We start from the raw sequence: 27716 nt of genomic DNA, 5'->3' as shown, positions 1-27716 counted from the left end.
GCAACTACACATAGTCAAGATCCCACACCAGAAAGTGGGGAAAAAGGGCTGCCTAAATATGATCCCCAATCAGAGACAACGATTAACAGCTGTCTCTGATTGGGAACCATATCAGGCCAACATAGATATACAAAAACCCCTAGACCTACAAAAACCCTAAACATACAAAAACCCTAGACATACAAAAACTCTAGACAAACAAAAACCCTAGACATACAAAAACTAGAGTACCCACGCTAGTCACATCCTGACCTAAACAAAATATATAGAAAACAGAGATATCTAAGGTCAGGATGTGACAATAACATTACACAGGCATTAAGTGTTCGCTGTTCTTTACCATTTTTTATTTATTTATGTAGCATTTTTTTTAAATCTATTTTTAAAGGTATGAATCTTGGCTTTTCTTTAGCCCACTTGCATTCATGTATAAAATGTATAAAATATTTACCATACATAGAGATTCATAATGAATACTGATTTATTAAATAAAAGTAAAACATCCTTACCATCAAGCTGAACCTTGACATCAGTTGATCTAAAAAAGAAACTCTAAAGGTCCCAAAAAATATTAGTACAAATACAATTATAGAATAAATGACTTAGTTTCATTCTCAACTTAACAAAACACACACTTTTCATCAATATCAATTGTAAATCTTGACAGTACCTGTTTAACTGGATAAATTAAGTGTGTCCTTTGAAAAGACACTTGACAGACTTTGTTAGTGACACAATTCTTATTTACATTCCATGCAACTTTCCAACTAATGTTATTCAATGTTGAAATCCAGTTTACTTTTGCAGGAGAAAAAGCCGCCTCGGTACATATCTTCCTATAATTATTAGTGCATTTTTTATCTTTGATGCACACACCATCCAATAGGGCGCTAAAACGCAATTCTTCATTCCTCTTGTCAAGCCCGCTCCCGCTCCCGCTCCACTCCCCTCCCCTCCTCCAGCTTTTTTTCTCCTCTTCACATTTTCAAACATTTATATTTTCCAAAGGGGCTATACATTTGGGTGAGGTTTTTTTCTCGCCTAAGTAGCCTTGTTTCACTGCCAAAAATAAAATGTGACCATCTAGTGTTCATCGAAATAACAACACAATGTCAAATACAGGTAGCCTAGTCAAATAATTAACGTCCATCCAATCATATTAACCATTACTCTCTCGCAGGAATTCCACTAATGGTCCGTATGTAGCCAAACGTAGCTGCTGCTCATGATGATATCTGTACTGATGGTGCAAAAGCCATGACAAGGAGACATAGTGGAGTGGTAACGCAAGTGCAAGCAGTTGCTCCCAACGCCACTTGGATACACTACAGCATCCACCGAGAGGCTCTTGCTGCCAAGGGAATGCCTGACAGTTTTAAATACTTTTTGGACACTACAGTGAAAATTGTTAACTTTGTTAAAGCAAGGCCCCTGAACAATCGTGTATTTTATGCATTATGCAATGATATGGGCAGCGACCATGTAAACGCTTTCACAACAGACAGAAGAAGTGCGCTCGTTATCAAAGGGCAAAGTACTGACACATTTTTTTTTATTGAGAGACGAGCTTAAAGTTTTCTTTACTGACCATAATTTTCACTTGTCTGATCACTTGCATGATGACAAGTTTCTCACACGACTGGCCTATCTGGGTGATGTTTTTTCTCGCCTGAATGATCTGAATCTAGGATTACAGGGTCGCTCTGTAACTACTTACAATGTGCGGGACAAAATTAAGGCTATGATTAAGAAGTTGTAGCCCTTCTCTTTCTGCATTAACAAGGACAACACACAGGTCTTTCCATCATTGTATGATTCTTTGTGTGCAAATGAACTCAAGCTTACGGACAATGTCAAATGTGATATAGCGAAGCACCTGAGTGAGTTGGGTGCGCAATTACGCAGGTACTTTCCCGAAATGGATGACACAAACAACTGGATTCGTTATCCCTTTCATGCCCTGCCTCCAGTCCATTTACCAATATCTGAACAAGAGAGCCTCATCGAAATTGCAACAAGCGGTTCTGTGAAAATTGTATTTAATCAGAAGCCACTGCCGGATTTCTGGATTGGGCTGCGCTCAGAGTATCCTACCATTGGCAAATCGCGCTGTGAAGACACTGATGTCCTTTGCAACCAGTACCTATGTGAGAGTGGATTCTCGGCCCTCACTAGCATGAAAACTAAATACAGGCACATACTGTGTGTGGAAAATGATTTAAGACTGAGACTCTCTCCAATACAATCCAACAATGCAGAGTTATGTACATCCTTTCAAGCACACCCTTCTCATTAACCTGTGGTGAGTTATTCTCAATTTTCAATGAACAAATAAGGTTTTATTTGTAAGATGTTTAAATAAAGAGCAAAATGATTGATTATATTATTATTTGTGCCCTGGTCCTATAAGAGCTCTGTCACTTCCCAAGAGACAGTTTGTGACAAACTCATACTCATTCTTATGTTTTAAAAATGCATCATATAGTGTGAGTGTGAAAGGCTTACAAAGATGGCAAAAACCAACATTTGAGAGTGCGCTGACCCTGTTGCTAGAGGGGGTACTCTGCTGGAGGTTGAATGTTTGAAGGGGCACGGACTATAAAAAGTTTGGGAACCACTGGTCCAAATGAATGGAAAACGGAGCAAAGTAGTGTACAGTGATGAGAATGTCCCTGCATATCCAGTAGGAATATGGTTTGTTAATGAGGAGCAGCTGAGCAGATGACCAATCTTAAGGAAATCATTTGAGATATCCAAACTGGTGGAGAGAGTGCTGGGTTTGATTTTTTTGTGCTTCTGCGGATCAGAAGGAACGTTTGTTGCGTCTCACCCAATTTGATAAGTTTGAAGTGCCATGTGTTTCTTTCGAACAGGGCACCCCTCAAGGGGGTTATATCTGACATCTCGTGGGAAGTCGATTATGAAGAGATTAAAAATATTCCTGGTGTGATTGATGCACGTCGGATGAATCGTATGGTGAATAGTGAAAAAGTCTATATGTTCTTTTGTTTTTTATATGGAGTCTCTTCCTACTTAAGTGCAGTTGGGGTATATAAACCACAGAGTCAGAGCATTTATCTAAAGATCAATGCAGTGTGATCATTGTAAAGCTTTTGCTCATGTGACATATTGCAAATGTGGTTGGAACCAAAAAGCTACATATTTCAATTACCCGACAAGGGTTAAAGAGAATGAGGTGTCCAAAGTCAGTGCTGTCCAGAGCATTTCATATGCAGCAGCTGTCAAACGGGTTTAGGGTTTGAATGGTGGTGGATAGGCCTTCACTGCTGACTGCAGCATATGTGTTTCACCAGCAGGACCCTGACATGTTAAAGGTTAAGAAGGTGGACTTTGAGGCCTTTATAGCTATGGTGATTAATAGCACTGCCAAGGTGGAGAGAAGGTCCAGGAAGATAGATATTGTGGATGCGCCAATATTTCTCGGCAGAGCAGCCCTAGAGCCTGAGAAGGGTGATATCGGGATTTGAAAGAAGGAAGAAGTGGGAGTTTTGTTTTGTTTTTGTCAATGTACTATTTTATTTGGGTGGGTCTGGATTTTATTTTTTACCTTGTTTTGGTTTTTCAACCGGCCACTTGGTGGCAGCAATACTCATTTGGGGGTTGTAGTCCGTGGTAAAACCATCATAAGAAGAAGAAGCAGCAGAAGAAAGGCAGTGTAAGCTACACTACTTGCAAGCACGTAAAATAAGAATACAATATAATTGTGGAAAAGCTTGAATACAGAGATGAGTAAAAGGAAAGCGCCACAGGAATCCCCAAACGAGGGAATAACAGACTTTCTTACCGGTAAGCCAAGACACTTGAAGGCTAGCTAGCTAACGACAGCTGGCTAGCACATAATAGATAGTTTAGCTAGCTAGCTATCTTCATTTGCAACCAAACATCGCAACTTAATATTGATAGCTTTTTACTAGCTAGCAATGAAACACGAATGCAAACTTGCTAGTTGTATGGTAGCTAGATTTAGCTATTAGTTCAATCTTTAAAATCTAACCCCGTCGTCCTTGTAAGTGTGTGTGTGTGTGTGTGTGTGTGTGTGTGTGTGTGTGTGTGTGTGTGTGTGTGTGTGTGTGTGTGAGATGATTGACACAGCCGCCATCATCATCACAAACTCGTCACACATTTAAAAAATCTACTTTACACAGCCTGTCATTGGTGAGGTAGAATGTGAGCATTTGTGATGCTCATGGTTAATAGCCTGTTAATCTCTCCAATATTCTGTTAGAGTTTGTTTCTTCCATATGCAAAGCCTGTGAGTGAGTGTGCTTTTGTATCTGTTTCTTTCTATCCAGAATTGGCCAACTATGAGAGGAATGTCAACAGAGCTATACACAAGTACAATGCCTACAGGTATGAGATAGGAGTAGTGTAGTGAGGGATGTGTGTCCCTTTACAACAGACATCTGTTTAAGTGGCTCATTCAGTCCTTGGTCATACAAACATATATTTTTTTATTTATGCCCCGTTTACTCCCTCCATTTACTGTAAATAACTTTGTTGTGCCACTGTGTTCTTCAGGAAAGCAGCTTCAGTGATCTCCAAGTACCCCCAGAAGATCAAAAATGGGGAAGAGGCCAAGAAACTGGTGAGGGCATAAGTGATGAGAGAGAAAGATGTCACAGACAGTACAGTGCTGTTATAGCGGTGGTTGACTGTAGTTGATTGACTTGAAAGCTCATCTGATGACAGCCAATGCTCACCAGTGACTCACTATAACAATATTATCATCATTATACTTTCTATTGTGTTCATCTATTTTAAATAGGATGGCGTTGGAAAAGAGATCGCTAAGAAGATAGATGAGTTTTTACAAACAGGAACACTTAAGAAGTTAGAAAAGGTAAGTGTTTGAGGGATGACATGTGAAACTTAAACTCTGCAGCCTGTCACTTCTTTGTCCCCTGTGACCACAATACAAAATGCACAAATAACCTTTTTAAAGATGTTGATGATGATTATATTATTAATTTCACTCAGTTTGATGCAGGCTAATGGATTGTGTTTATCTTACCAGATTCGTAATGATGACACCAGCTCCTCCATCAATTTCCTTACCAGAGTCACTGGTATTGGGTATGTCTTCTGCATGGTTTGTTAAACCCAATCCCTGACCCTTGCCCCTGGGTGGCAAACCTTTCTTGTGGAGAGCTACCATTCTGCATGATTTTGTTCCAGCCCTTATTTAAGGCACCTGAGCAGTTAACTCTTTCTTTCTCCTCTGCTAGTCCTGCTGCTGCCAGAAAGTTCTTTGATGAGGGAGTGAAGACTCTGGAAGGTTTGCTCAGCTTTTAAAGCTATTTTTTTTTTTACATTTAGAAGAAGATACCAGAGTAGCCTGCAGTGCATGTGGTGAAGGGTTGAGCATATGTAGGAATGCCATACAATTTCAAAAGTAACTTCAATTCTTATTAGACTACATTAACACTGTTGTGCTTTTAGATCTGAAGAAAATCGAACACAAGCTCAATCATCATCAGCAGATTGGACTCAAGTAAGTATGAATTTCCTATGTCAGTGTCTCAGTCTGCATGCACCAATGTAAGTGTTTTGCTGATGTTGTATGTGCATCATTGGTTGGTGACTCATACATTCCAATGTAAGTTTCCTTTGCATGCTTGGTGGCGCTGCCCTGTGCCCGCTGTAGGTACTTTGAGGAGTTTGAGAAGAGGATTCCACGATCTGAGATGACGAAGATGGAGGTGAGTGAAATGACTATTGTGAGAGAGAGAATTCGGATTGATTTTTTAAAAAGTGGTTAGAATGGCATGTATTTACTCTTACCTCTGTCTTATGCTTCTTGTGTGTTTGTCCAGACTCTCATTCTGCAGGAGCTGGAGTTGGTGGATACTGAGTACATTGGGACAATCTGTGGAAGCTACAGGAGAGGTGAGTCCACGATGTATTCGGTGGTTTTACTATTACTAACTGTGTGTAGTGTTTATATTTGCAATTGTCATGTTGTATCAAGGAAGTGATTGCACTGGGAAGACAGATTTTTATGCATGTGATTATTTTTTTTATTTAATTTCTTCATTGTTTAACTGTTCCTGAATTCCCTCCTGCAGGTGCTGAATCCAGTGGGGATATTGATATCTTACTAACCCACCCAAACTACACCTCTGTGGATGAGAAACAGGTAACCACCAAACTCCACAATGCCAACTGCTACTTTGGCACTGTTGAATTAATATATATTACGCAGGGGAGGACCATCCACCTCAGTGAATTTCATAAAAACAGTGAAATATTTAAAAATGTATATTTTTTTAGATAAAACTATACAAAATATATTCAGGTCACCAAATAATTGATTAAACGCACTGTTTTGCAGTAGCTTCAATAGCACTCTGTAGGGTAGAACCGTGGTGTTTAGACGGAGGACAGCTAGCTTCCACCCTCCTCTGGGTATATTGACTTCGGTACAAAATCTAGGATGCTCATGGTTCTCACCCTCTTCCATAGACTTACACAGTAATTATGACAACTTCTGGAGGACATCCTCCAACCTATTAGAGCTCTTGCTGCGTGAACTGACGTGTTGTCCACCCAATCAAAGGATCAGAGAATGAATCTAGTACTGAAAGCATAAGCTACAGTTTGCTAGCACTGTAGTGCATAAAATGTGAGTAGTTGAGAATGCAGAGTTTGGTGGAGGAGGAATAATAGTCTGGGGCTGTTTTTCATGGTTCGTTCTAGGCCCCTTAGTTCCAGTGAAGGGAAATCTTAACATTACAGCATACAATGACATTCTAGACGATTCTGTGCTTCCAACTTTGTGGCAACAGTTTGGGAAGGGCCTTTCCTGTTTCGGCATGACAATGCCCCCGTGCACAAAGTGAGGTCCATACAGAAATGGTTTGTCGAGATCGGTGTGGAAGAACGTGACTGGCCGGCACAGCCCTGACCTTAACCCCATCTAACACCTTTGGGATTAATTGGAATGTCGACTGCGTGCCAGGCCTAATCGCCCGACCTCACTAATGCTCTTGTTGCTGAATGGCAGCAAGTTCCCGCAGCAATGTTCCAACATCATTGCATTCAACAGAAGATCACTCTTATGACTTGCATATACTCATAACATAATTCTTTGCTCTTCCTCTTCCAGCCCAAACTTCTCCATGCCGTGGTGGAGCATTTTGAATCCATTGGGTTCATTACAGACACACTGTCCAAAGGAGACACCAAATACATGGTGAGGACAGTTTGTGGCTAGCAAGCTGCAAGGAATGTTGCTTAATCTGTCTAGTAACTAAGATGTTTTATGTTGTCATTGGTGATGTATTTTGTGCAGAGAGGGTCTGTACTTTACTAAATCGGAAGCAACCATTCAAGCAGATGGCTCACTGGTTATTTATGTGGTTGTTGCTCTCTCTCTTGGAGGTCTGTCAGCAGAATTAGTTTCATCAGTCAGAAAGTTTATCTATTCAGTCTTTATTTAGCTATAAAAGTGTCCTACCCCTCTACCACATGGTCATTGATATGTTTCTAGGGAGTCTGCCAGCTGCAGCAGAAGGACGAAGATGAGGAGGAATATCTTCACAGACGCATTGATATCAGGTGGGTAGCTAGTCACCCTCCACATACACACCTAATCACATGGTTCTTATGACTCTGTTGCCTGGAGGATGGTCAGATAGAGCACTTTCAACAACATTTGATTATCTTTTCCTTCACCTTGCTATAACAGATAACAGAAATACAATTTCACTTATCTCACTGCAGGTTAATTCCTAAGGACCAGTATTACTGTGGTGTGCTGTATTTCACTGGCAGTGACATCTTCAATAAGAACATGAGAACTCACGCTCTGGAGAAAGGCTTCACCCTCAACGAGTATACCATCCGTCCAGTGGGGGTCACTGGTGAGTCACGCTGAAATATCAGCCGTCCACAATCAACCACTTGCCCCTATTCCTAGACCAGGGTGTCAAACATACGGGCCCACGTGCCGATTAAATGTGACTCACATTTTTAGTTTAAAAAAATTTAATCTAGATATAATCAAAATCATTTTGGGGGGGGAAATATATACACATTTTGTCGGCGAGGAAATCTTTAAAAACAATTGTGCGGCCCTATGGACCTCGGTGAATACAGAGTGAAATGCATAAGTATCTAATTTCTGTAAGTATTCACATCCCTGAGTCAATACATGTTAGAACCATCTTTGGCAGCGATTACAGCTGTGAGTCTTTCTGGGTAAGTCTTAATGAGCTTTACACACCTGGATTGAACAAGGTTTGCACATTATTCTTTTTAAATTCTTAAAGCTCTGTCAAGTTGGTTGTTGATCATTGCTAGATAGCCATTTTCAAGTCTTGCCAAATATTTTCAAGACAATTAAAAAATATATGTTTTTTTGGCAACTTTAACTAGGCCACTCAGGAACATTCGATGTCATCTTGGTAAGCAACTCCAGTATATACAGTATTTTGCCTTGTGTTTTAGGTTATTCCCTGCTGAAAGGTGAATTTGTCACCCAGTGTCTGTTGGAAATGATGAAAAGCATACCGATAACATGATGCAATCACCATCATGCTTGAAAATATGAAGTGGTGTACGCCGTCATGTTGGATTTGCTCCATTACATTTACATTTAAGTCATTTAGCAGACGCTCTTATCCAGAGCGACTTACAAATTGGTGAATTCACCTTCTGACATCCAGTGGAACAGCCACTTTACAATAGTGCATCTAAATCATTAAGGGGGGGTGAGAAGGATTACTTATCCTATCCTAGGTATTCCTTGAAGAGGTGGGGTTTCAGGTGTCTCCGGAAGGTGGTGATTGACTCCGCTGTCCTGGCGTCGTGAGGGAGTTTGTTCCACCATTGGGGGCCAGAGCAGCGAACAGTTTTGACTGGGCTGAGCGGGAACTGTACTTCCTCAGTGGTAGGGAGGCGAGCAGGCCAGAGGTGGATGAACGCAGTGCCCTTGCTTGGGTGTAGGGCCTGATCAGAGCCTGGAGGTACTGCGGTGCCGTTCCCCTCACAGCTCCGTAGGCAAGCACCATGGTCTTGTAGCGGATGCGAGCTTCAACTGGAAGCCAGTGGAGAGAGCGGAGGAGCGGGGTGACGTGAGAGAACTTGGGAAGGTTGAACACCAGACGGGCTGCGGCGTTCTGGATGAGTTGTAGGGGTTTAATGGCACAGGCGGGGAGCCCAGCCAACAGCGAGTTGCAGTAATCCAGACGGGAGATGACAAGTGCCTGGATTAGGACCTGCGCCGCTTCCTGTGTGAGGCAGGGTCGTACTCTGCGGATGTTGTAGAGCATGAACCTACAGGAACGGGCCACCGCCATGATGTTGGTTGAGAACGACAGGGTGTTGTCCAGGATCACGCCAAGGTTCTTAGCGCTCTGGGAGGAGGACACAATGGAGTTGTCAACCGTGATGGCGAGATCATGGAACGGGCAGTCCTTCCCCGGGAGGAAGAGCAGCTCCGTCTTGCCGAGGTTCAGCTTGAGGTGGTGATCCGTCATCCACACTGATATGTCTGCCAGACATGCAGAGATGCGATTCGCCACCTGGTCATCAGAAGGGGGAAAGGAGAAGATTAATTGTGTGTCGTCTGCATAGCAATGATAGGAGAGACCATGTGAGGTTATGACAGAGCCAAGTGACTTGGTGTATAGCGAGAATAGGAGAGGGCCTAGAACAGAGCCCTGGGGGACACCAGTGGTGAGAGCGCGTGGCGAGGAGACAGATTCTCGCCACGCCACCTGGTAGGAGCGACCTGTCAGGTAGGACGCAATCCAAGCGTGGGCCTTAGGGAGATGCCCAACTCGGAGAGGGTGGAGAGGAGGATCTGATGGTTCACAGTATCGAAGGCAGCCGATAGGTCTAGAAGGATGAGAGCAGAGGAGAGAGAGTTAGCTTTAGCAGTGCGGAGCGCCTCCGTGATACAGAGAAGAGCAGTCTCAGTTGAATGACTAGTCTTGAAACCTGACTGATTTGGATCAAGAAGGTCATTCTGAGAGAGATAGCGGGAGAGCTGGCCAAGGACGGCACGTTCAAGAGTTTTGGAGAGAAAAGAAAGAAGGGATACTGGTCTGTAGTTGTTGACATCGGAGGGATCGAGTGTAGGTTTTTTCAGAAGGGGTGCTCCAAACATAACTATGTTCCGAGTACAAAGCGTTAATTTCTTAGACACATTTTTTGCAGTTTTTTAGTGTTATTGTAGACTTTTTTTTGTGTGTGTGTGTCTTTCTGCAAACCGGATGCATGTTTTGGAATATTTGTATTATGTCTAGGCCCCCTTCTTTTTACTCTGTCATTTAGGTTAGTGTTGTGGAGTGACTACTATGTTGTTGAACCATCCTCAGTTTTTTCCTATCACAGCCATTTAACTCTTTACTTTTAAATTCACCATTAGCCTCATGGTGAAATCCTTGAGCAGTTTCCTTCCTCTCCGGCAACTTACTTAGGAAGGGCGCCAGTATCTTTGTAGTGACTGCGTGTATTGATACACCATCCAAGGTGTCATTAATAACTTCACCACGCTCAAAGGGACATTCAATGTCTGCTTTTTTTTTTTTTTTACCCATCTACCAATAGGTGCCCTTCTTTGCCGGGCATTGTCAACCTGGTCTTTGTGGTTGAATCCGTGTTTGAAATGTACTGCTCGACTGAGTGAGATATTTGTATGTGTGGGGTACAAAGATGAGGTAATTCAAAAAATCATGTTAAACACTATTGCACGCGGCGTGTAATAGTGACTTGTTAAGCACATTTTTACTCCTGAACTTATTTAGGCTTGCCATAACAAAGGGGTTGAATACTTATTGACCCAAGACATTTCAGATTTTCATTTTTATTTCATTTGTAAAATTTCCTACAAACATAATTCCACTTTGACATTATGGGGTATTGTGTGTAGGCCAGTGAATACTTTTGGAAGGCATGTAATAAATCCTCCAGATCAAAGTGTCTAGAGGTTGATTAAAAAAAATTATATTTATTCGGCACCTGTATCTTATTTACTGAAATTCAGCAATGTATCCATCTCACCGTCACAGTTGGGTGAGCCAACTGTGTAAAGTCAGTTTAAACAGCAAGGTTAGTTCATGTCTGTGTTTCTGTGGTTGTAGGTATGGCCGGGGAACCTCTGATGGTGGACAGTGAGAAGGATATCTTTGACTACATCCAATGGAAATACAGAGAGCCTAAAGAACGCAGCGAGTGAAAGGGATGAAATACATTTTTTTATCCCTGCATGATTTAACTGCCAACAAGGCTGAAAATTGTGTGTGTTTGTGTTTATCTATGTGTCTTAGGGTTTCTTTTGATTTTGGTGTGTTTTCCCAGGAGGGGAAAATAGCACCACCTTGTTGGTCGTTTTTTAAGTTGTTCTGAGGTGTCTCCTACAGATTGACAGAACATGTATAGTTAAAATATACTCGCAAACACTCTAACTCTTGTGATATGCGTGATCAGTTTTTTTTTTGGACGACATCACCAGAGATTTCTACCCTCTGACAATGCCAAGACAGAATTATTTGTTTACATTGCTGTCACTCAGCAGAATCATCCAAATATATTTTCTATTGTGCTAAAATAATTTGTGTATCGAACAGCAATGCAGTCTGTTACTGCTTTGTCACTGTCTTGTTTGGCTAGCTAGGTAACAATGTTACCTTGACTGCAGAAACATACTGGTTACCAGGCTAAAGCATAGGGCTAGTGTTAGGACAATACCAGATCTTTTAGTATGCCTGACTAGTCACTCCTGCAGCATCTGTGTACATTGTTGTTTCCTTCACTCACTGTCAAGTTTTATATGTATTATGTCTGTGAGACATGTATCATGCTTTTGAGATGAAGTTACTTCCAAGATGAAGACACTTGGAGTGATTAATGGATATTATGTTACATATAGTTCTGTCTTTTTAGAACCAGCCGTACCCATGAGCAGTTGGAGTCCATTTTCTCTCTAGATTTTTTTTAATTAATTTTTATGGGTGGAAATGTAGCACTGTAATTGAGCTCTCCTCATGATTTCTAGGGAATAAATGGTGCGCAAAAACATGTCGAGATGGCCTAACTTTTGTACTATTATTCTGAGTAAAGCTTGACATGGAGAGGTAAAGTAACTACCCTTATGGAATCCCCCCCCCCCCCCCCTAGCTAACAGCAAACTATTTATTTTGTGTTTTTTTAGTAATTAAAAAAAAGTATTCTATTTAACTTTTAACTTTGACTGTGTACTGATAAGCATTAGCAGAAGCCTAATAGTACAGTCTTTGCTCATGTTGTTTACAATTACACAGCGGTTGCCACGGAAACTAACGACGTTTGAACCGCAAAGCATGATGGGCTGAAATAAAATGCAGCAAGAAATGCCAGCAAAAGCTGCGAGAGATTGACCAATAACTACACCGTGTGCATAACGGTTAGCCAATAGGAGGTATGTGTGATCGTGTCTTCTATCAGTTACACACCCACATTACTTTTTGTCCACCACTTAGCGGGAGTTGTAGCTGTGAAATCAAGCGTCCATATAGCAGAGACAACCGGCGTTGGAAAATAAGGTAAAAAAAATTGCTAGGCTATTATGAGCTCTCCTTCATTTTTTAAATTAGTGTAGGTGGTCTAAGAACAATTTGCGATCTGAGTTGATAAGTACAGTTGAACCCGCTAACGTTAGCTATTTGCGTCTGAGTGGCACACAACAGGCGTCATTAATTAATCTTCTACAAGCTAACGTTAGTCTACTAACGGCAGCTAGCTAGTTCATGTTAGATTGCCAGCCCGATATCAAGTTACATTACGACATCTAACATAATATCATGAATGACTTGTTTACAAGGTGGCACCCATGGAGATCCTATTAAATTACTAAAGGGGCAATGTGAACCCCAAAAGTTCCAGAATGTGGTGAAAAATGGCAGCCATATTGGTCAGGGAGAAATCAAAACCAGTCTAATTGGAATGAATGACAGAGGCATAATCCTTCTGCTTTTACTTATGCAGGACAATAAAAGTAAAGCATGCGATATAAATTGTGTAATAAAATGTGTCAACCTAACATATTGTAAGTTAATAGAAAAATCATGCAGGTTTTATATCTACATTTTGTATGTATCTATATCAACAGACCACACATGGATCCATTTATTTTCTTAGAAAGGTGTGTTTATTATGATACAACATCAGTACTTGTTGCATTATTTTACAACTTCTCCAATGCTGCTTTCACATGCTAGTTGGATCTCGGAAACTCGAAAATGTCCAACTTGCTAACTGCATGTACATATATACATACACCTAGCATGTGCAACCAGTTAGCAACTCTCTGACCAAAATGGCTGACTTTTAGCCCATCATAAGAAGGTTAAAGCCCATTTCTAGTATTGTAAATCCTAATTTTATGATAGCACCTGTCTTACGAATTTAAATGAAACACTTTGCAAGCTGCAAACAGCAATGTTAGGTTATTATGCTAATTTTATCTTGACTAATTTGGGGAAATGGTGAGTTATGGTTTTTGTTTTGTTCAAAATAACAAAAATGTTGCTTGACAACTTGAATAGATTGGAGAAGATGAGAATTCTAGCTACACATAAGTAGTGGTGAGGTGGAGTCTTATGTGTCCGGTTGCGATTTCACCATTAATTTTCTGTATTCAGGGTACACTCAAACATCGTTTTATGATTGAGAGTAACAGCTGATTTTGAGATTGTATATAGATTTGCTCTCCTTAATTAAATATACAACAGACCAAAAGTATGTGGACACCTGCTTGTCTATCATCTTATTCCAAAATCATGGGCATTCATATGGAGTTGGTCCCCTTTTTGCTACTTTAACAGCCTCTGCTCTTTTGGGAAGGCATTCCACTAGATGTTGGAACATTGCTGTGGGGACTTGCTTCCATTCAGGAACGAGTATTAGAAAGGTCTGGCACTGATGTTGGGCGATTTAGGCCTGGCTCGCAGTCTGTGTTCTAATTCATCCCAAAGGTGTTTGATGGGGTTGGACCACGCTTTGTGATCAGGGACATTGGCATGCTGAAACAGGAAAGGGCCTTCCTCAAACTGTTGCCACAAAATTGGATACACAGAATCGTTTAGAATGTAATTGTATGCTGTCGCAATAAGATTTATCTTCATTGGAATTAAGGGGCCTAGCCCAAACCATGAAAAAGCCCTAGAACATTACTGCTCCTCCACCAAACTTTACAGTAGGCACTACGCATTGGGGCAGGTAGGGTTCTCCTGGCATGTGCCAAATCCAGATAGTGAAGCGTGATTAATCACTCCAGAGAACGAGTTTCCACCAACCCCAGCCGACGCTTGGCATTGCGCGTGGTGATCTTAGGCTTGTGTGTGGCTGCTCGGCCATGGAAACCCATTTCATGAAGCCCCCGAGGAACTGTTATTTTGCTGATGTTGTTTCCAGAGGCAAGTTTGAACTCGGTAGTGAGTGTTGCAACCGAGGACAAACTATTTTTATAGTGTGTGTCATCTGATTTATTAGTTTTAGACTGAATTGTTTAATCAAACTTTTTGCCACCAGCTCCTGATTTGCCTACTGCTCACATGTGCACTACGCCTGAGCTCGTTTTCCCTGGCTAAACTAGCTGGCTTGCTGAACTATGCTAGTTTTCATCCTCATTGTCAAACTTCATAAATACTCTACCCTCAACTTCAAAACTCATTTGGTAGTTATACAATCATGTAATTAAGAAATTACCTGGAAAGAAACTTTACAATGATGTTTTGTTGAATAGTCATGACTGTTTTGAGATAAATGTTGTAAGACAACAGTAGTGAAAGCTATCATTGCTTTGCCGACACAGCCAGATGTGTAGTCTTGTACTTGTAACCTTATTTCAATTACTATTGTATTTGTTGATTTAAATCTGACATTTATTAATGAGTAATCCAGAAATGAGATTTCGAGAAAATATATAAACTGTACAGATCGCATTTACTACAATGAATGGCTAAATTACTTTCAGACACTAAGGGTCCGGAGCTCCCCTTCCTCCTCACCACTCCTATTACAAGTGTATCCATAGAAACTACACAGAGCGCAGTTGCCATGCCATGTGCCAGTCATTATTTAACTGGTATTTGCACAGCAGTAAGCCACAGTTGGTTAGCCAGAATGGATTCCGACCCTACGCTTGCTTACAGCTGTGCTAGGTTTGGACAGGCTGCATGTTTAGATTAAGACACCGCGGACCTGGCTCAAAACATGGCTCGGAAAACGTACCTCAATCCAGGGATGCGAAATGCGTTGTACTCCGATTTGTCCAATCCACTGTTACACCGAGAAGATTGAATGAATGCTACTCTAGCAGTCGTTTTATCTTCTGTGTAACAGTTGGGATGATGGAACAATTCGGAGTACACCTCATTTCTCACCACTGGGTTGAGGTATGTTTTCCGAGCCATATCCTGCACCTGCTCTGCGGTGTCTTGCTGGCCCCAGTAAGCAAGCGTAGGGTTCGGAATCTATTCTGGCTACTGCTTGGTGTGTTAAGCTCTGATCTGAAGATGTTAGCTGGTGGATGATGTCTTAATATGCCAAGTTCTTTAGAAGTGTTTAGTGAATAGCGTTTAAAATGCAGGGTGAGCCCAGGTTGAACTCTATCAGTCTGTCCTTGTTGGTTAATACCGTGATGTTTTGGTTTCCTAAGGCAACCATGTCTGACAGAAAAGCAGTCATAAAAAATGCCGACATGTCAGAGGAGATGCAGCAGGATGCAGTGGAGTGCGCCACGCAGGCTCTGGAGAAGTACAACATCGAGAAAGACATTGCCGCATACATCAAGAAGGTACCCACCCAAGACTTACCTATTCAATAACTATCATGGTCTGTGCCTGAATGACTCCCTGCAAATTCCTATACAGAGCAGTGTGACTCTTGCCAAAAGTTACTCTCTGGGGGGGATCCATTCATTCTGTGGCTATCCATATTTTATGATTGTCTAAAATATCGTTCGATGCTCAAACAATTGGTTGAATTGCATACATGGCGAAAGGGATGTTATCCCCAGGCTTTGGTATAACATTGAGTTCAAGTAGTCCGACCTTCATTCTAAATAATGTTAGCTACCTGATTTACTGGTTAACTATAAATCTAAGTAAAATTGTATGACATTTACTAGTGGTGCAGGGTCACTGGATTGTAAAAAATTAAGACTGCTGTCTTGTTGATCCATGTTAATCATGCATTCCTGTCTCCGCCCCTTCCAGGAGTTTGACAAAAAGTACAACCCCACCTGGCATTGCATTGTAGGGAGGAACTTTGGCAGCTACGTGACCCATGAGACCAAGCATTTCATCTATTTCTACTTGGGCCAGGTGGCCATCCTGCTCTTCAAGTCTGGCTGAGGAGCCAGCCGCCCCAGCCCCTTTAACATCAACTGACCATTAAATATTGACTGACTCGACAGAAAGGCTCTTTCATTCCTGGTCAACGGGAACCGCCTTTCTGTGCTGCTTTCTACCATTTTGTTCCTTTGTTTAAAGAAAATACCTGGCCATGTGAGAGAAATGAAACACTTGTATTTATGTTTTCTATTGCAGTAGATTGTCACTAATTTGATTTTAAATAAAAGCGATATCATTTGGCTTTCTGGGTTTACCTGTTGTAGTTTATTTTAGCTACTTGTGTTCACTTACTATGAAGCATCTTGAGGTCCATCACCCAAATATATTGAATGACAGCACTGATTGTAAGGAGGGGGAACAGGTTTCTCCTGATAACCAGAAACTGTGGGACAAGACTTTAAATATATTCTCATCCCACTTGAAAATGAATTACATTGTGACCAATATTCACCTGGGCTAATGAAAAGGTGATAATCGTCCAAATAATTCATACATTGCCACAACTTTAGATGGCATGAGTCAATTATAGCTAGAACAGCAAACAGGACTTGTGGGAAGTGGTGAAAAGTACCCAGCTGGCATACTTGAGTAAAAGTAAAGATACCTTAATAGAAAGTCCAAATGTACTTGGTTTAAAATATACTTAAGTATCAAGTAAAAACCATTAAGTTCCTTATATTAAGCAAACCAGATCAGAAGCAGTTGGGATGACCAGGGATATTAAGTGTGAATTTGTCAATGGAACACATTTTCCCTGACACCCAAAAGTGCGTGGAGTAAATGTAAAGTACAGACACCTAAAAAAAAGTACTTTAGACCACTGCTTGTGGGTAGGCAATGCAGCCAAGTGACTGATGTACATTGTACATCGTTTTCCAGAGTAAAGTGACATTTGAAGAAAAACCTGGTCCAGGGATCATAATTCTATGGTCTGGCCCATGCTAAAAATGGCCACCCTTTATACAACAAAAGATGTTAACTGGCAAAGCAGCTGTATGCTGAGCATTTTCATGCAACTGTTCCTAACATTGTATCACTAGTCTAGCACAACCTACCAAACTGTTCCATCATAAACAAGCCGAATGGCTTAAAGCTTAAATGTAAGTGTAGGGGGTGGATGTGAGCCAATAGGAAACTGATTTGTCGATACAATAGCAGCAACCAAACACCTGATGTGTCCTGAATGCCTTTGACAGCCCAGCCTGCAATAGAACCCCATTAAGAGTTTGAGTTACAGGGGAGCTACTGAACTACAATGTCCCCAAATGCTTTGTGTATTTGAAACTCAATCAGCCCATTTACACACAATCACAAGGTGAGATAGGACTCTGTGGTGGTACTCTTTATTACAACACATTTAGAAAACCAGTTTGTGAGGGTAGACCCCATTGGAGAGGCAGAAAGAGGATCGCAGGTAGCCCTTCAGCTGGGGAACTTTCTTAATGAGGGGTAGAAGCTGAGAGTCCACAGCCTTCTGGTCCTCCTTCCTCTGCACTGTCAACTGGTACTTCTGTAGCAGGGATAGAGGTAAGAGTTTCAGATAGCTTGTGACATCCCAGTTAAAAGCATTTTTCTAGCCACAACCAGAGGGAAGAACCGTTATTCACCATATATTAAGCAAAAGACCCACACTCCCAATCGAAAGATTTGAGCAGCCAGGACATTAGCTAGATTTCCAACCAATTGGGACAGATAAATGTGAATTAAAAAATATGCATAAATTATGCACAGTTCCCCAGCAGCGGTCTTTCCACCAAACTGAATTGCAGCGGATAAAAATCAGTGCGTGATGACAGTGTACACAAAATGTACTTTTTCACTTCAGTTTTCCTGTACCGACAAATGTAATGTTCAATGTGTTTACATCGCATTTTCAACTCTACCAAACAATTGCTTGCGTTAAATAGCAAACGTGCCTACTCTGGTCTTGGCAAGTGTGCTCTAGCCAACAGCTCGCAGACAGATACAGGTAGGTTGGTCTACAACACAAGAATATTATGGATAAGAGCGAGGATATTTGTGTCAGACGGCTATCAAGCATCAATCGTGTCACCAGAATAGGACCCTCAACATTTATCTGGAGCCGAACTGAGTCATAGTCATTTATGGGGAGGCAGGGTAACCTAGTGGTTAGAGCATTGGACTAGTAACCGGAAGGTGTCAAGTTCAAACCCCCGAGCTGACAAGGTACAATTCTGTCGTTCTGCCCCTGAACAGGCAGTTAAAGCCTCTGTTCCCAGGCCGTCATTGAATATAAGAATTTGTTTTTAACTGACTTGCCTAGTTAAATAAAGGTAAAAATAAAAATATAGTGGGAGGACACACCATGACATCGCGTGACTCAGTTTACTTCGACATGTTATTATATAAATATTTGTGCCATTGCTTGCATCATTTTACCATCAAAATGATCCCACCATTTCGAACAAACGTTGGCATTTATAAAATTGTGCCGACACTTCCTGTTTCATATCACAGCAGTCCTGATTTTGTATGATTCCCTTTTAAAATATACGGTATGACTTTACTAGTGGATGGAAATGTGATTAATGACTGCATTTTCCAAATAACATTCTAAGGAATGTAGGATTAATGCACCATGGTTTTTATGTTACTTGTCCAATAACAGCACTCAATAGTAACCATTACTCCTCACCCCCACTAGTCTAAATCCCAGGGGGGGTTGGAAGTGTGTATAGCTTGTGTATATCTAGTAGTGTGGGGTTGACCTCTTTCTCTGTGTCAAAGATCTCTCCTTCCTGGTGGCGGGGTCTCCTCAGCCTCTTCTTCTTGAAGTAGACATCTGACAGAGTCTTGGGGATCTTCATGCCAGAGATGTCGACCTTGGTTGCTGTGGCAATGACAAACTTCTGGTGTGCCCGGCGCAGGGGAACACGGTTCAGGGCCAGGGGACCTAGAGGATGGAGAAAGCAAGAGGGTGATTTGAGTTACAACTGAAAACGCAAGAACAGCATACTTTTCCAAACATCACATAAAGATAAGACTACCTAACGGGGTACTGCAGCTGCACAGACGTGAATGTGAGCTATAAAAATCTCACTGGACATTCCGACCAGATCTACTCTATGCAACACTTGTTTGGCCAATTCACTGATTAATAGGAATGTTTCAAAGCACTGGTTGTTCTTACCAGTTACAAGCAGGAGACCACTGGAGAGCTGCTTCAGGAACACAACACGCTGAGGGGAGAGAAGAGTCAGTTACTGCATTGCACAGGGAAACATCTACATGCTACTGAAGTGATAACCAATCCTGGTTCTGAAAAACTATGAAGACTTCGAAAAACCAATGGTAATAGTGCTATAGCCTAAACCAAACAAGCTGGCCTTCTATTAGAATGTAGAGCTGATCAATCTACTTGTGACAGTAAGAAAAATATCCACAACACTAGTATAACACAATTGTACTAGACCACTGACTTTTTAAAAATGTATTGGAAACGCATACATAAATCAAACAAATCTGTTCAGATATTGTTTATCAACTCGAAATTCTCCACTTCACACATTTATGTTCTTCCAATACAACGATGTGAGTGTCCTCTGCCAATTGAGCAGCACTTAAAGCTGAAACCATAGCAGCAGGCCCGGCTACGTGCATTCAGTGTGTGGGCGCAATCCTATGTGTGGGCACTACCGTAATATGCCTGTGTGAGGCTTGAACGTGTGTTTTTCATTGTGGGAAAAAGGGAAACCGAGTTGGTAGTGTGGGAGTATCGTGCGGGCTTATCGCATGTAGAGCAAAGGACAGTTCTAAGGAGGGTAGCAGTGCAACAAGGGTGTTTAGAATAGTGTGCACAGCACGCCATCTCAGCAATGTAATAGGTTGCTAAATAATGCTACTGAGTTTGCTTTCGCATGCTCAAGCTATGTATATTTATGAGTGATGGCAGTGTCATGTGTAGCCATGCAAGTGTTCACCTTCCTGCACTAGTGTCCAGTGAGCAGGACAAGGACTCTTCCAGGGGTAGTGCATGAGTGTTACAGGGGTGATGTGTGCGTTTGTGCACGCACGAGTCTGTGTGTGATCTCACCTTTCCACGGTGGCGCCCAGTGAGCAGTACAAGCACGGTTCCTGGGGTGATGGTGGCACGCAGGTTCCTCTTGTGCTGGCTGAAAGGCTTCTTACCATGGTTCTTCAGCTTATGGGGCACATCCTCTGTGGGGTAGTAACGGGGCTGGGGGGCACAGAGTCAGGGGATCAAACTACTTCACAGATGTAGAACCATTTAACACCACCAGCCATGTCTCGCAATTAGACCTCACTGCAGTATATTGAAATGGTGAAAAGTTAATCTGCTGAATGATTGTGCGCTGCAAAACTCAAGACAATTTTGTCGATCCATGCGCAACAAGACACAAACTACAATTAAGGAAACTGTTTGAGCCAATGACTCACCATCTTGCGCATCTTGACAACACGAGTGCCTCCATTCTTGTCTCCGCCAACAGTCTTGGTGATTGTGGATGGAGTCTTGACCTTCATCTTCTTCTCAATCTGAAACAAGCAAGACACTTCAGTACACTACACATACAAACTTGAAGTCTAACAGGTCCAATGTAGAGAACCAAGGGGACAGCTTTCCACAGACTGTGCCTCCCTTCTCTCACCTTGGTCTCAGTGGTCTTTGTCTTCCTCTTGTACATGGCCCTGCGGGCGTACATGGCGGTGCGGGAGTAGCGACCAATGCCCCTGGCCAGGACAGGGTTCCGGCTGCAATGAGCCTTCTTGGCCACCTTCTTCTTGTCTCCCTCTGCCATCTTGGGACAGACCAGGGGATCCGAATGGGTTAAAACACATGGATACAATACTATAGAACAATATTTATAGTATCACTGGATGCATTACTGGTGAATCATGAACTGATCATGCTGGCTAGCTAGATCCTTTGATCGTATGATGCTCAGAGGTTGAAGGTCATAGGTCAGGAGAGCTAGCAGACTAGGTTAGGCACAGTTGTGGCTCCAGATATTCAATAACAGGTAACTAAAAGTACTAGTTTGTCATATTCCAAAACAATATAACCAGCAGGCCTCATACTGGGAGGTGGCCTTTTAGCCATTGTTATTAAGTAGTTAGTTTGACATAAATATTTCTATAGATCACATCTGCGACTTGCTAGCATAACAGAAACAAATACATGCCAACGTGCAGGTAAAACTGACATTTTAACAGTCAATTAACTAGTTAGGCACGACAGAATTGTCAATATGCCAGAGTTCGCCAAAACACCTCAAACCTGGGAGTGAACACGCATGCATGACGTTATACCTTAGCTGGTAGCTACATCTAGCAACCTAGCTGGCTAACCTTTTGACTATTTCGGCAATTCTCTATAATATGCCATTACACATGCATAAGTAATATCCGCTGAAAAGCCACTAACGTATAAACCAGGGTACATAAACGTAATATTGGTCAAACGTGAAATCTGCTCAAGTTTCAACGCGTTGCGCTAGCATGTAGCCGTGGGCCTAAATTTCCGAAACATAACGCTATTTATTTACAAGTCACCACAGAAAACACAACAATTGTCTTACATATTAACTGCTTATGATACAAATAACATTCCCATGCGAATGGGAAATGGTTATTTAGTCCATTTTGCACAGATGAACACCGATTTTATTTATTAAGTTGGGTTGGGAGAGACCAATCTTACCTTTGCTATGAAAAAAAGACCGACATCCGGGGAAGTTACGTATATATCTACGTTGCATGTCACGTCGACGTAAGGATGCAAAAACGACGCAAAAATATTGGGGACTTGTAGTTCAGAGAATCAATAAAATACAACAATTTGTAATCAGTAAATATTTAAGCAATAAGGCACGAATATTTAAGCAATATACCACGGCTCAGGGCTGATCTTATGTACGACGCAAAGCCCGAGCGCCTGGATACAGCCCTGAGCCGTAGGATATTGGCCATGTACCACAAACCTCCAAGGTGCCTTAGAGCAGTACAAATACATGTTTTGTCATACCCGTGGTATACGGTCTGATATCAGCCAATCAGCATTCAGGGATCAAACATGATTGCTGCTTGGCTGAGAGCCGTGGTATATCGCGAGTATGACAAAACATATTTTTTTTACTGCTCTATTTATGTTGGTAACCAGTTTATAATAGCAATAAGGCACCTCAAGGGTTTGTGTTATATGACTAATATACCACGGCTAAGGGCTGTTCTTACGCACGACGCAAATCAGGGTGCCTGGATACAGCCCTTAGCCGTGGTATATTGGCCATATACCACACCACACCCCCTCGTGCCTTATTGCTGGATACAGCCGGCTAGGGGCTGTATCCAGGCACTCTGCTTTGCGTCGTGCATAAAAACAGCCCTTCGCCGTGGAATATGGCCATATACCACACTTCCTTGAGCCTTGTTGCTTAATTAAAACACGTAAATGCTGTATTTGTATGATAAAATAATGATTAATGACTGAGTCGTATTTGTAATTCATAGAGCTACATTTTATGTTTGCTTTTAGCACTCATGATAAAATAATGATGAGCTGCCTTTGAAAATATACTGTATGTATCCATACCAATCTGTAGAGACTCATATCAGTTTTTCTCAAATGGTCAGTTTCCAGGACCCAAATTACGGTGGCGTTCCAGGTCACCTACATTGCTATACTGATGTGGTTCCTGAGAAAAATACTTCTCCAGGCATTATGACATCCCAAAATGGGAGTATTATTGCAATAGGCCTAGTCAATAATATTATTTAAAGAATATGAACAACAATCCTACACAAATGTATTGATCCTTTTTTATTTTGAAAAATCGAACAAATCTTAAATGCAACCTTGCAGTTTACATGTTAGCACACATACATATCGAGGGCAATGGTGATCCCTGCGGAGTGATAATTCATATTAAAATGGCAGAGATGCTTCTCTCCTTCCACAGAAAGCAACTTCACCCAAACTCAAACCACACTTCTCATCTCAATTGTTAATATGCTACCGCGAGAGGTAAATAGTACACCCAATGAGCTAGCACTGTTATCAAGGCAAACACAAAGACAGTCCCTTACAAAAAAAAACAGATTTAGCCCTTCAGATTCACAAGGCCTCTTTAAGCAGATACAGACAGTATGGTTTCCATACATAAACATTTAGAAAAGGAAAAAGGAATATGAAGTATACGAGGGAGTTTGTCACAGACATTTGGGTTACAAAATACACAAAACACCCTTGTTTCTGTGTTTAGGTAAACAGCAATCATTTTCTGGAGTAATTGACGAGTGACGAGATCTTGTGTATTTCTTCGAGTGTAGGTGGTAGAGTCTTGGGATGTTTCAAAGTATGCATCAAACATACAAAAATCTTGAGGGGTGGATATTCTTACATTTCAAGTCAATGCAATCCGGTGTTTAAACTCCACATTGGATAAAAATCTTAAGTCGCATTCGAGTGTGTATATGGCATGTACTCTATTGGGTATGTAGGGTGTGGTGTATTTCGAGTTTGGATGGTATTGAAAGTACACTTTTGAGTGGGGATGGTACAGTAGTACACTTCTGAGTGTGCATGGTTTGGTCTCTTCCTCAGTGAGTGTTCTCTATGATGATGGCGATGCCCTGTCCACCACCGATGCAGGCTGATCCCACAGCATACTTTCCCCCAATCCACCTGAGAGAAATAAAAACACAAATTAATCATTAGACCACTTCTCTGTGACATAACATGAATAGCTCAGCCATTGAATTGTGTCTTATTTTTTTCTAGTTAAAAGCATTTGCCTGTTACTTCAAATGAGACAACAATGAATTGTTCCGATTTTATTTGACAATTTTTGTCTACATATTTACAGAGTGATAAGAAGTGATCCGGAGTAGTAAGAAGACTACTGGTGTGGTGGGGTTACCTGAGCTTGTGAACCAGGTGCGCAGTGATGCGTGCTCCTGAGGCTCCCAGGGGGTGCCCGATGGCAATGGCCCCCCCATCGGCATTACTCTTCTCTGGGTCCAGACCCAACACCTTGGAAACCGCAAGGTACTGAGCAGCAAACGCCTCATTCACCTGAGAGAGAGCAGAGGGGATAGAGAGAAGGACAGGAGAAGACAGAGCAGGAGAAAGACAGGGAGAGACAGAGCAAGTGAGAAGGAGACAAAAGGAGGAAATCAATTCTATCAGGTAAGCTGCATGACCCAGAGTATACCAAAACAGAGCAACCAAATATCTGCCACTTTCTGCATCAGTTCCTATTTATGAACATAAAACAGACGAGTATACCTCCACCAGATCCATGTCTTGGAGGGTGAGACCTGCTTTTTTCAGGGCTTCAGTGATGGCTGGAACTGGGCCTGATGGTGGAGAATGACAGAACCTTACGAACAGAAATCACTTGATGGCCATGCTAGAAAGGCCTATATATTGGAATGTATCATATGTTTTCATCAAGTACATAAGCCATTTGTTGTCAGTCACCCACCGATTCCCATAATGCTTGGGTCACATCCGGAGACGTGATATGCCACTATTCTTGCCAATGGGGTGAGCTTGTGCTCTTTCACAGCTTCCTCACTGGCTATCACCAAGGCAGCAGCTCCGTCTGACACGCCCTGTGGAATAGGAAAAGAACATGAAGATCAGTACATTCAAAACTAGCACACAGGATTTACACCCAGCAAACTAAAATGATCTGCACTCCATTTAAAACCGGTGTGCTTGGGGACAGATGTGATACTCTGTTAGTAGAAGATGGTAGGAACTGGGTGGAAGAACTTGGGTCCAGAATTGAATCGGTCTTATTTAGTACTCACTGATGCATTGGCAGCAGTGACCGTTCCTTCCTTCTTGAAGACAGGAGGTAGCCTAGCCATCTGCTCCAGGGTGGTCTGGGGGCGAGGGTGCTCGTCCTGGGTCATGGGTACCTTGCCCTTCTTAGCCTTCACATCAATGGGCGCGATCTCTGCCGTGTAGTGGCCCGCCTCGTGGGCTAAGGTTTAGAGAGCACACAGACAAACTCAGGGATGTGGTCAGCATTCAGATGGAAATCTGGAAAAACAGTTTATTGTCATGGTAATATGCCGTTCACTGTCATAATATTTCTGAGGGCAGATAATCAGGAATCCCTGATTAATCAAGGCAGAGATTGTAAACATGTGAGCTTAGTTAGGGTAAGGGTTGATTTCTGACCTGCCTTCCACCTCTGCTGTGTCTGGTGTGCGTATTTGTCACAGTCGTCTCTGCTGATCTCGTATTTCACTGCCAGGTTCTCTGCTGTGATGCCCATGGGGATCTTAATGTGCAGGTCAGTAAGTCCCGCCCACAGAGTGTCCTCCAGCTGAGACAAAGGAAAGAGAGAACACGTTAGCTTAGCCCTTGGCATTGTCTCAGAGCAGCTGTTAGAGGGCCCTTATGGTCAAAAGTAACAAAATCTCTACCCATTTGGTATTTTATCTCTCCTCATTTATTAATTCAATACCTTGAGGTCGAGTCCGAACTTCGTTCCGAAGCGGACGTTGCGGACAGCATACGGCGCCTGGCTCATGCTCTCTGAGCCTCCACACAATACCACCTCTGAGTCCTTCAGACATATTTCCTACAGACACAGACAGGGTCTTAAAGAAGACAAATGGTACAAGGCTGCTAATGTTCCTATGCCATCGGCAGAAACTATGCACCTACAATTGACCTACAAACAATGAAATGATGGTTTGAGTTAAAAAAAAAAAATTAAAAACACATGGGGGTGTGCGGTGACCTCAATATACTTTAAAATGACAAAAAACAACTCAAAACATTGTAGAAATGATAATGGGCCTATATTCATACCATCTATTGACTGTCCAGATCACTAATTATCACTGTGCACAGTCAATGGAACTACATTCAAAGTTTATTGGCTCTCCAGCTCAGGGAGCATAGTAAACTCTCAAAGCACTAGAGGACAATTTTTAGCACATTTTGACAGCAAGAAAAGAAAACCCTTTTTCAGTGCAGCTCTCCGGACCTTGTTGAAGACCTAATGTAGCACCTGTAGCAAAATGAATTTGACACCCCTGGTGTAGAGTCTCAGTGTTTATATGTCTACTATACCTGAGCTCCATTGATGATGGACTGAAAGCCAGATCCACACAGGCGGTTTACGGTGAGAGCAGGCACTGGGATGGGCACCCCACATCTCAGGCCCACGTGACGGGCGATGTATGGCGCATCTGCAGAGCTCTGAAGGAAAGGAGATTGGGAGAGAGAGGTATAGCCAGCTCAAACATTTCCTTCCTTGAGTTTATCCTTGCCTCTGCTTGCTTTTTGGAGTTTTAAGCACACCTGCATGACGTTTCCAAAGATGACACTGTTGACAAGCTCGGGTGCCACTCCCCCAGCGGCGAGAGCAGCCTTGGAGGCATGCTCTGCTAGGTCTGTTGCACTGTGGTCTTTCAGAACCCCGCCGTAGGTGCCAAACGGGGTCCGCTTAGCTGACACAATAAACACACCTGGATGGAGAGAAAGAAGAGGGTTTGGGTGCGAGGTGACTAATCCAGCTTTACTGCAGCTATAGAGTTGTTGATGACATCATATATGTGATTATCTAAAGCAATACAAATATTTGACTTGAAAAGTGCTGCCTTGCCTAGATTCACTGCTTTAGAGTCCTATCATAATCCACTGCAGTGCCATTGTAATTATCATGTAACTAAGAAATGTCACGGTCACCTTTACCCTACATTCATCTCCAACTCACCTAGCCGATAGAAATGTAACGTTAACGATAGAGAGGCATAGCTGACAGTTGTTAAACTATGTGGCAAGACAACACTTCAATAGCTTTGTTTACATGTAGAGACAGACTGACAGCGGTCATTCGTTCATTGAATAGCAACAACTCCAAAGACAGGAACAAATTAATCAGCTCAAAATGGATTGTTTTAATAATCTATGAACACTAGCTATACTTTACCAATTTTCAGGAGTCACCTGGTTATTATTTTACAGATGTTAACGTGTGCCACGCAGTATGCATAGCTGCCTTTATTTTGCAGAGCAAGCAAAGCATGTTCATAGAAAAGCATGCATTTCGTGGTGAGTGCGTGGTTTATGCTAAATATCAAACTATAACTTACTTCTGATAAGTGACATTATATTGATTCCTCCTCACGTCCACGAAGGTCAGTGAATCTGTGTAAATTTAAGGGCGCTTTCTGCCAAACCCTGGCAAATCTTGACCTTTTACCTAAATAATGTGTAACTTATCATTGAGACAACAACATTCGATACAACGAACGTTTCATGTTCAGATGGTACTGGAAGGACATTTTTAAATGGTTACTGATAGAATATTTATTCCGTGATATAACTATGTCTATTCTAATGTT

The 27716-nt window shown here is 42.0% G+C and overlaps 4 protein-coding genes across 4 annotated transcripts; 2 read left to right on the top strand and 2 right to left on the bottom strand.

Moving 5' to 3' along the window:
- The first annotated feature begins 3629 nt into the window (after positions 1–3629).
- Positions 3630–12045, top strand: LOC135542974 (DNA polymerase beta). Its single transcript, XM_064970097.1, has 14 exons — positions 3630–3807; positions 4314–4371; positions 4540–4606; positions 4787–4861; positions 5036–5094; positions 5247–5296; positions 5461–5512; positions 5666–5720; positions 5835–5907; positions 6087–6157; positions 7127–7213; positions 7511–7578; positions 7744–7883; positions 11109–12045. Exons 1-14 carry the CDS (start codon positions 3747–3749, stop codon positions 11201–11203), a joined length of 1011 nt encoding a protein of 336 aa, XP_064826169.1. The 5' UTR covers positions 3630–3746; the 3' UTR covers positions 11204–12045.
- A 393-nt stretch (positions 12046–12438) lies between these two features.
- On the top strand, positions 12439–16602 carry LOC135542997 (dynein light chain 1, cytoplasmic). Its single transcript, XM_064970112.1, has 3 exons — positions 12439–12548; positions 15665–15802; positions 16224–16602. Exons 2-3 carry the CDS (start codon positions 15671–15673, stop codon positions 16359–16361), a joined length of 270 nt encoding a protein of 89 aa, XP_064826184.1. The 5' UTR covers positions 12439–12548; positions 15665–15670; the 3' UTR covers positions 16362–16602.
- A 1086-nt stretch (positions 16603–17688) lies between these two features.
- Positions 17689–21170, bottom strand: LOC135542986 (large ribosomal subunit protein eL6-like). The gene is made up of 6 exons (XM_064970107.1): positions 20993–21170; positions 20781–20879; positions 20416–20559; positions 19513–19561; positions 19091–19275; positions 17689–17871 (listed from the first exon to the last, which is right to left on the bottom strand). The coding sequence occupies exons 1-6, from the start codon at positions 21140–21142 to the stop codon at positions 17719–17721; spliced, it is 780 nt and encodes a 259-aa protein (XP_064826179.1). The 5' UTR covers positions 21143–21170; the 3' UTR covers positions 17689–17718.
- Positions 21171–23148: 1978 nt separating this feature from the next.
- On the bottom strand, positions 23149–27595 carry LOC135542963 (3-ketoacyl-CoA thiolase, mitochondrial-like). Its single transcript, XM_064970091.1, has 10 exons — positions 27465–27595; positions 26671–26837; positions 26440–26568; positions 25826–25942; positions 25537–25684; positions 25161–25336; positions 24830–24959; positions 24631–24701; positions 24263–24417; positions 23149–24027 (listed from the first exon to the last, which is right to left on the bottom strand). The coding sequence occupies exons 1-10, from the start codon at positions 27478–27480 to the stop codon at positions 23943–23945; spliced, it is 1194 nt and encodes a 397-aa protein (XP_064826163.1). The 5' UTR covers positions 27481–27595; the 3' UTR covers positions 23149–23942.
- Positions 27596–27716: the final 121 nt, after the last annotated feature.

The sequence above is a fragment of the Oncorhynchus masou genome, chromosome 1 (genome assembly GCF_036934945.1).
Source record: "Oncorhynchus masou masou isolate Uvic2021 chromosome 1, UVic_Omas_1.1, whole genome shotgun sequence".
Classification (NCBI taxonomy): Eukaryota; Metazoa; Chordata; class Actinopteri; order Salmoniformes; family Salmonidae; genus Oncorhynchus; species Oncorhynchus masou.
The sequence above is the reverse complement of the archived record's forward strand: the minus strand, read 5'-3'. Positions and strand labels throughout refer to the sequence as shown.

What these genes read in the sequence shown, in the direction of transcription:
- LOC135542986 (XM_064970107.1), bottom strand. Translation starts at nt 21,142, where the DNA reads ATGGCAGAGGGAGACAAGAAGAAGGTGGCCAAGAAGGCTCATTGCAGC. An exon ending in CAAAGACCACTGAGACCAAG is followed by an intron (nt 20,880 to 20,992) that starts GTGAGAGAAGGG and finishes TGCTTGTTTCAG; the next exon opens with ATTGAGAAGAAGATGAAGGT. An exon ending in TTGTCAAGATGCGCAAGATG is followed by an intron (nt 20,560 to 20,780) that starts GTGAGTCATTGG and finishes TGTGCCCCCCAG; the next exon opens with CCCCGTTACTACCCCACAGA.
- LOC135542963 (XM_064970091.1), bottom strand. An exon ending in ACAGCAGAGGTGGAAGGCAG is followed by an intron (nt 25,337 to 25,536) that starts GTCAGAAATCAA and finishes TCTAAACCTTAG; the next exon opens with CCCACGAGGCGGGCCACTAC. An exon ending in CCCAAGCATTATGGGAATCG is followed by an intron (nt 24,702 to 24,829) that starts GTGGGTGACTGA and finishes CTCCACCATCAG; the next exon opens with GCCCAGTTCCAGCCATCACT.
- LOC135542974 (XM_064970097.1), top strand. Translation starts at nt 3,747, where the DNA reads ATGAGTAAAAGGAAAGCGCCACAGGAATCCCCAAACGAGGGAATAACA. An exon ending in CACAAGTACAATGCCTACAG is followed by an intron (nt 4,372 to 4,539) that starts GTATGAGATAGG and finishes TGTGTTCTTCAG; the next exon opens with GAAAGCAGCTTCAGTGATCT. An exon ending in ACCAGAGTCACTGGTATTGG is followed by an intron (nt 5,095 to 5,246) that starts GTATGTCTTCTG and finishes CTCCTCTGCTAG; the next exon opens with TCCTGCTGCTGCCAGAAAGT.
- LOC135542997 (XM_064970112.1), top strand. Translation starts at nt 15,671, where the DNA reads ATGTCTGACAGAAAAGCAGTCATAAAAAATGCCGACATGTCAGAGGAG. An exon ending in TTGCCGCATACATCAAGAAG is followed by an intron (nt 15,803 to 16,223) that starts GTACCCACCCAA and finishes CGCCCCTTCCAG; the next exon opens with GAGTTTGACAAAAAGTACAA.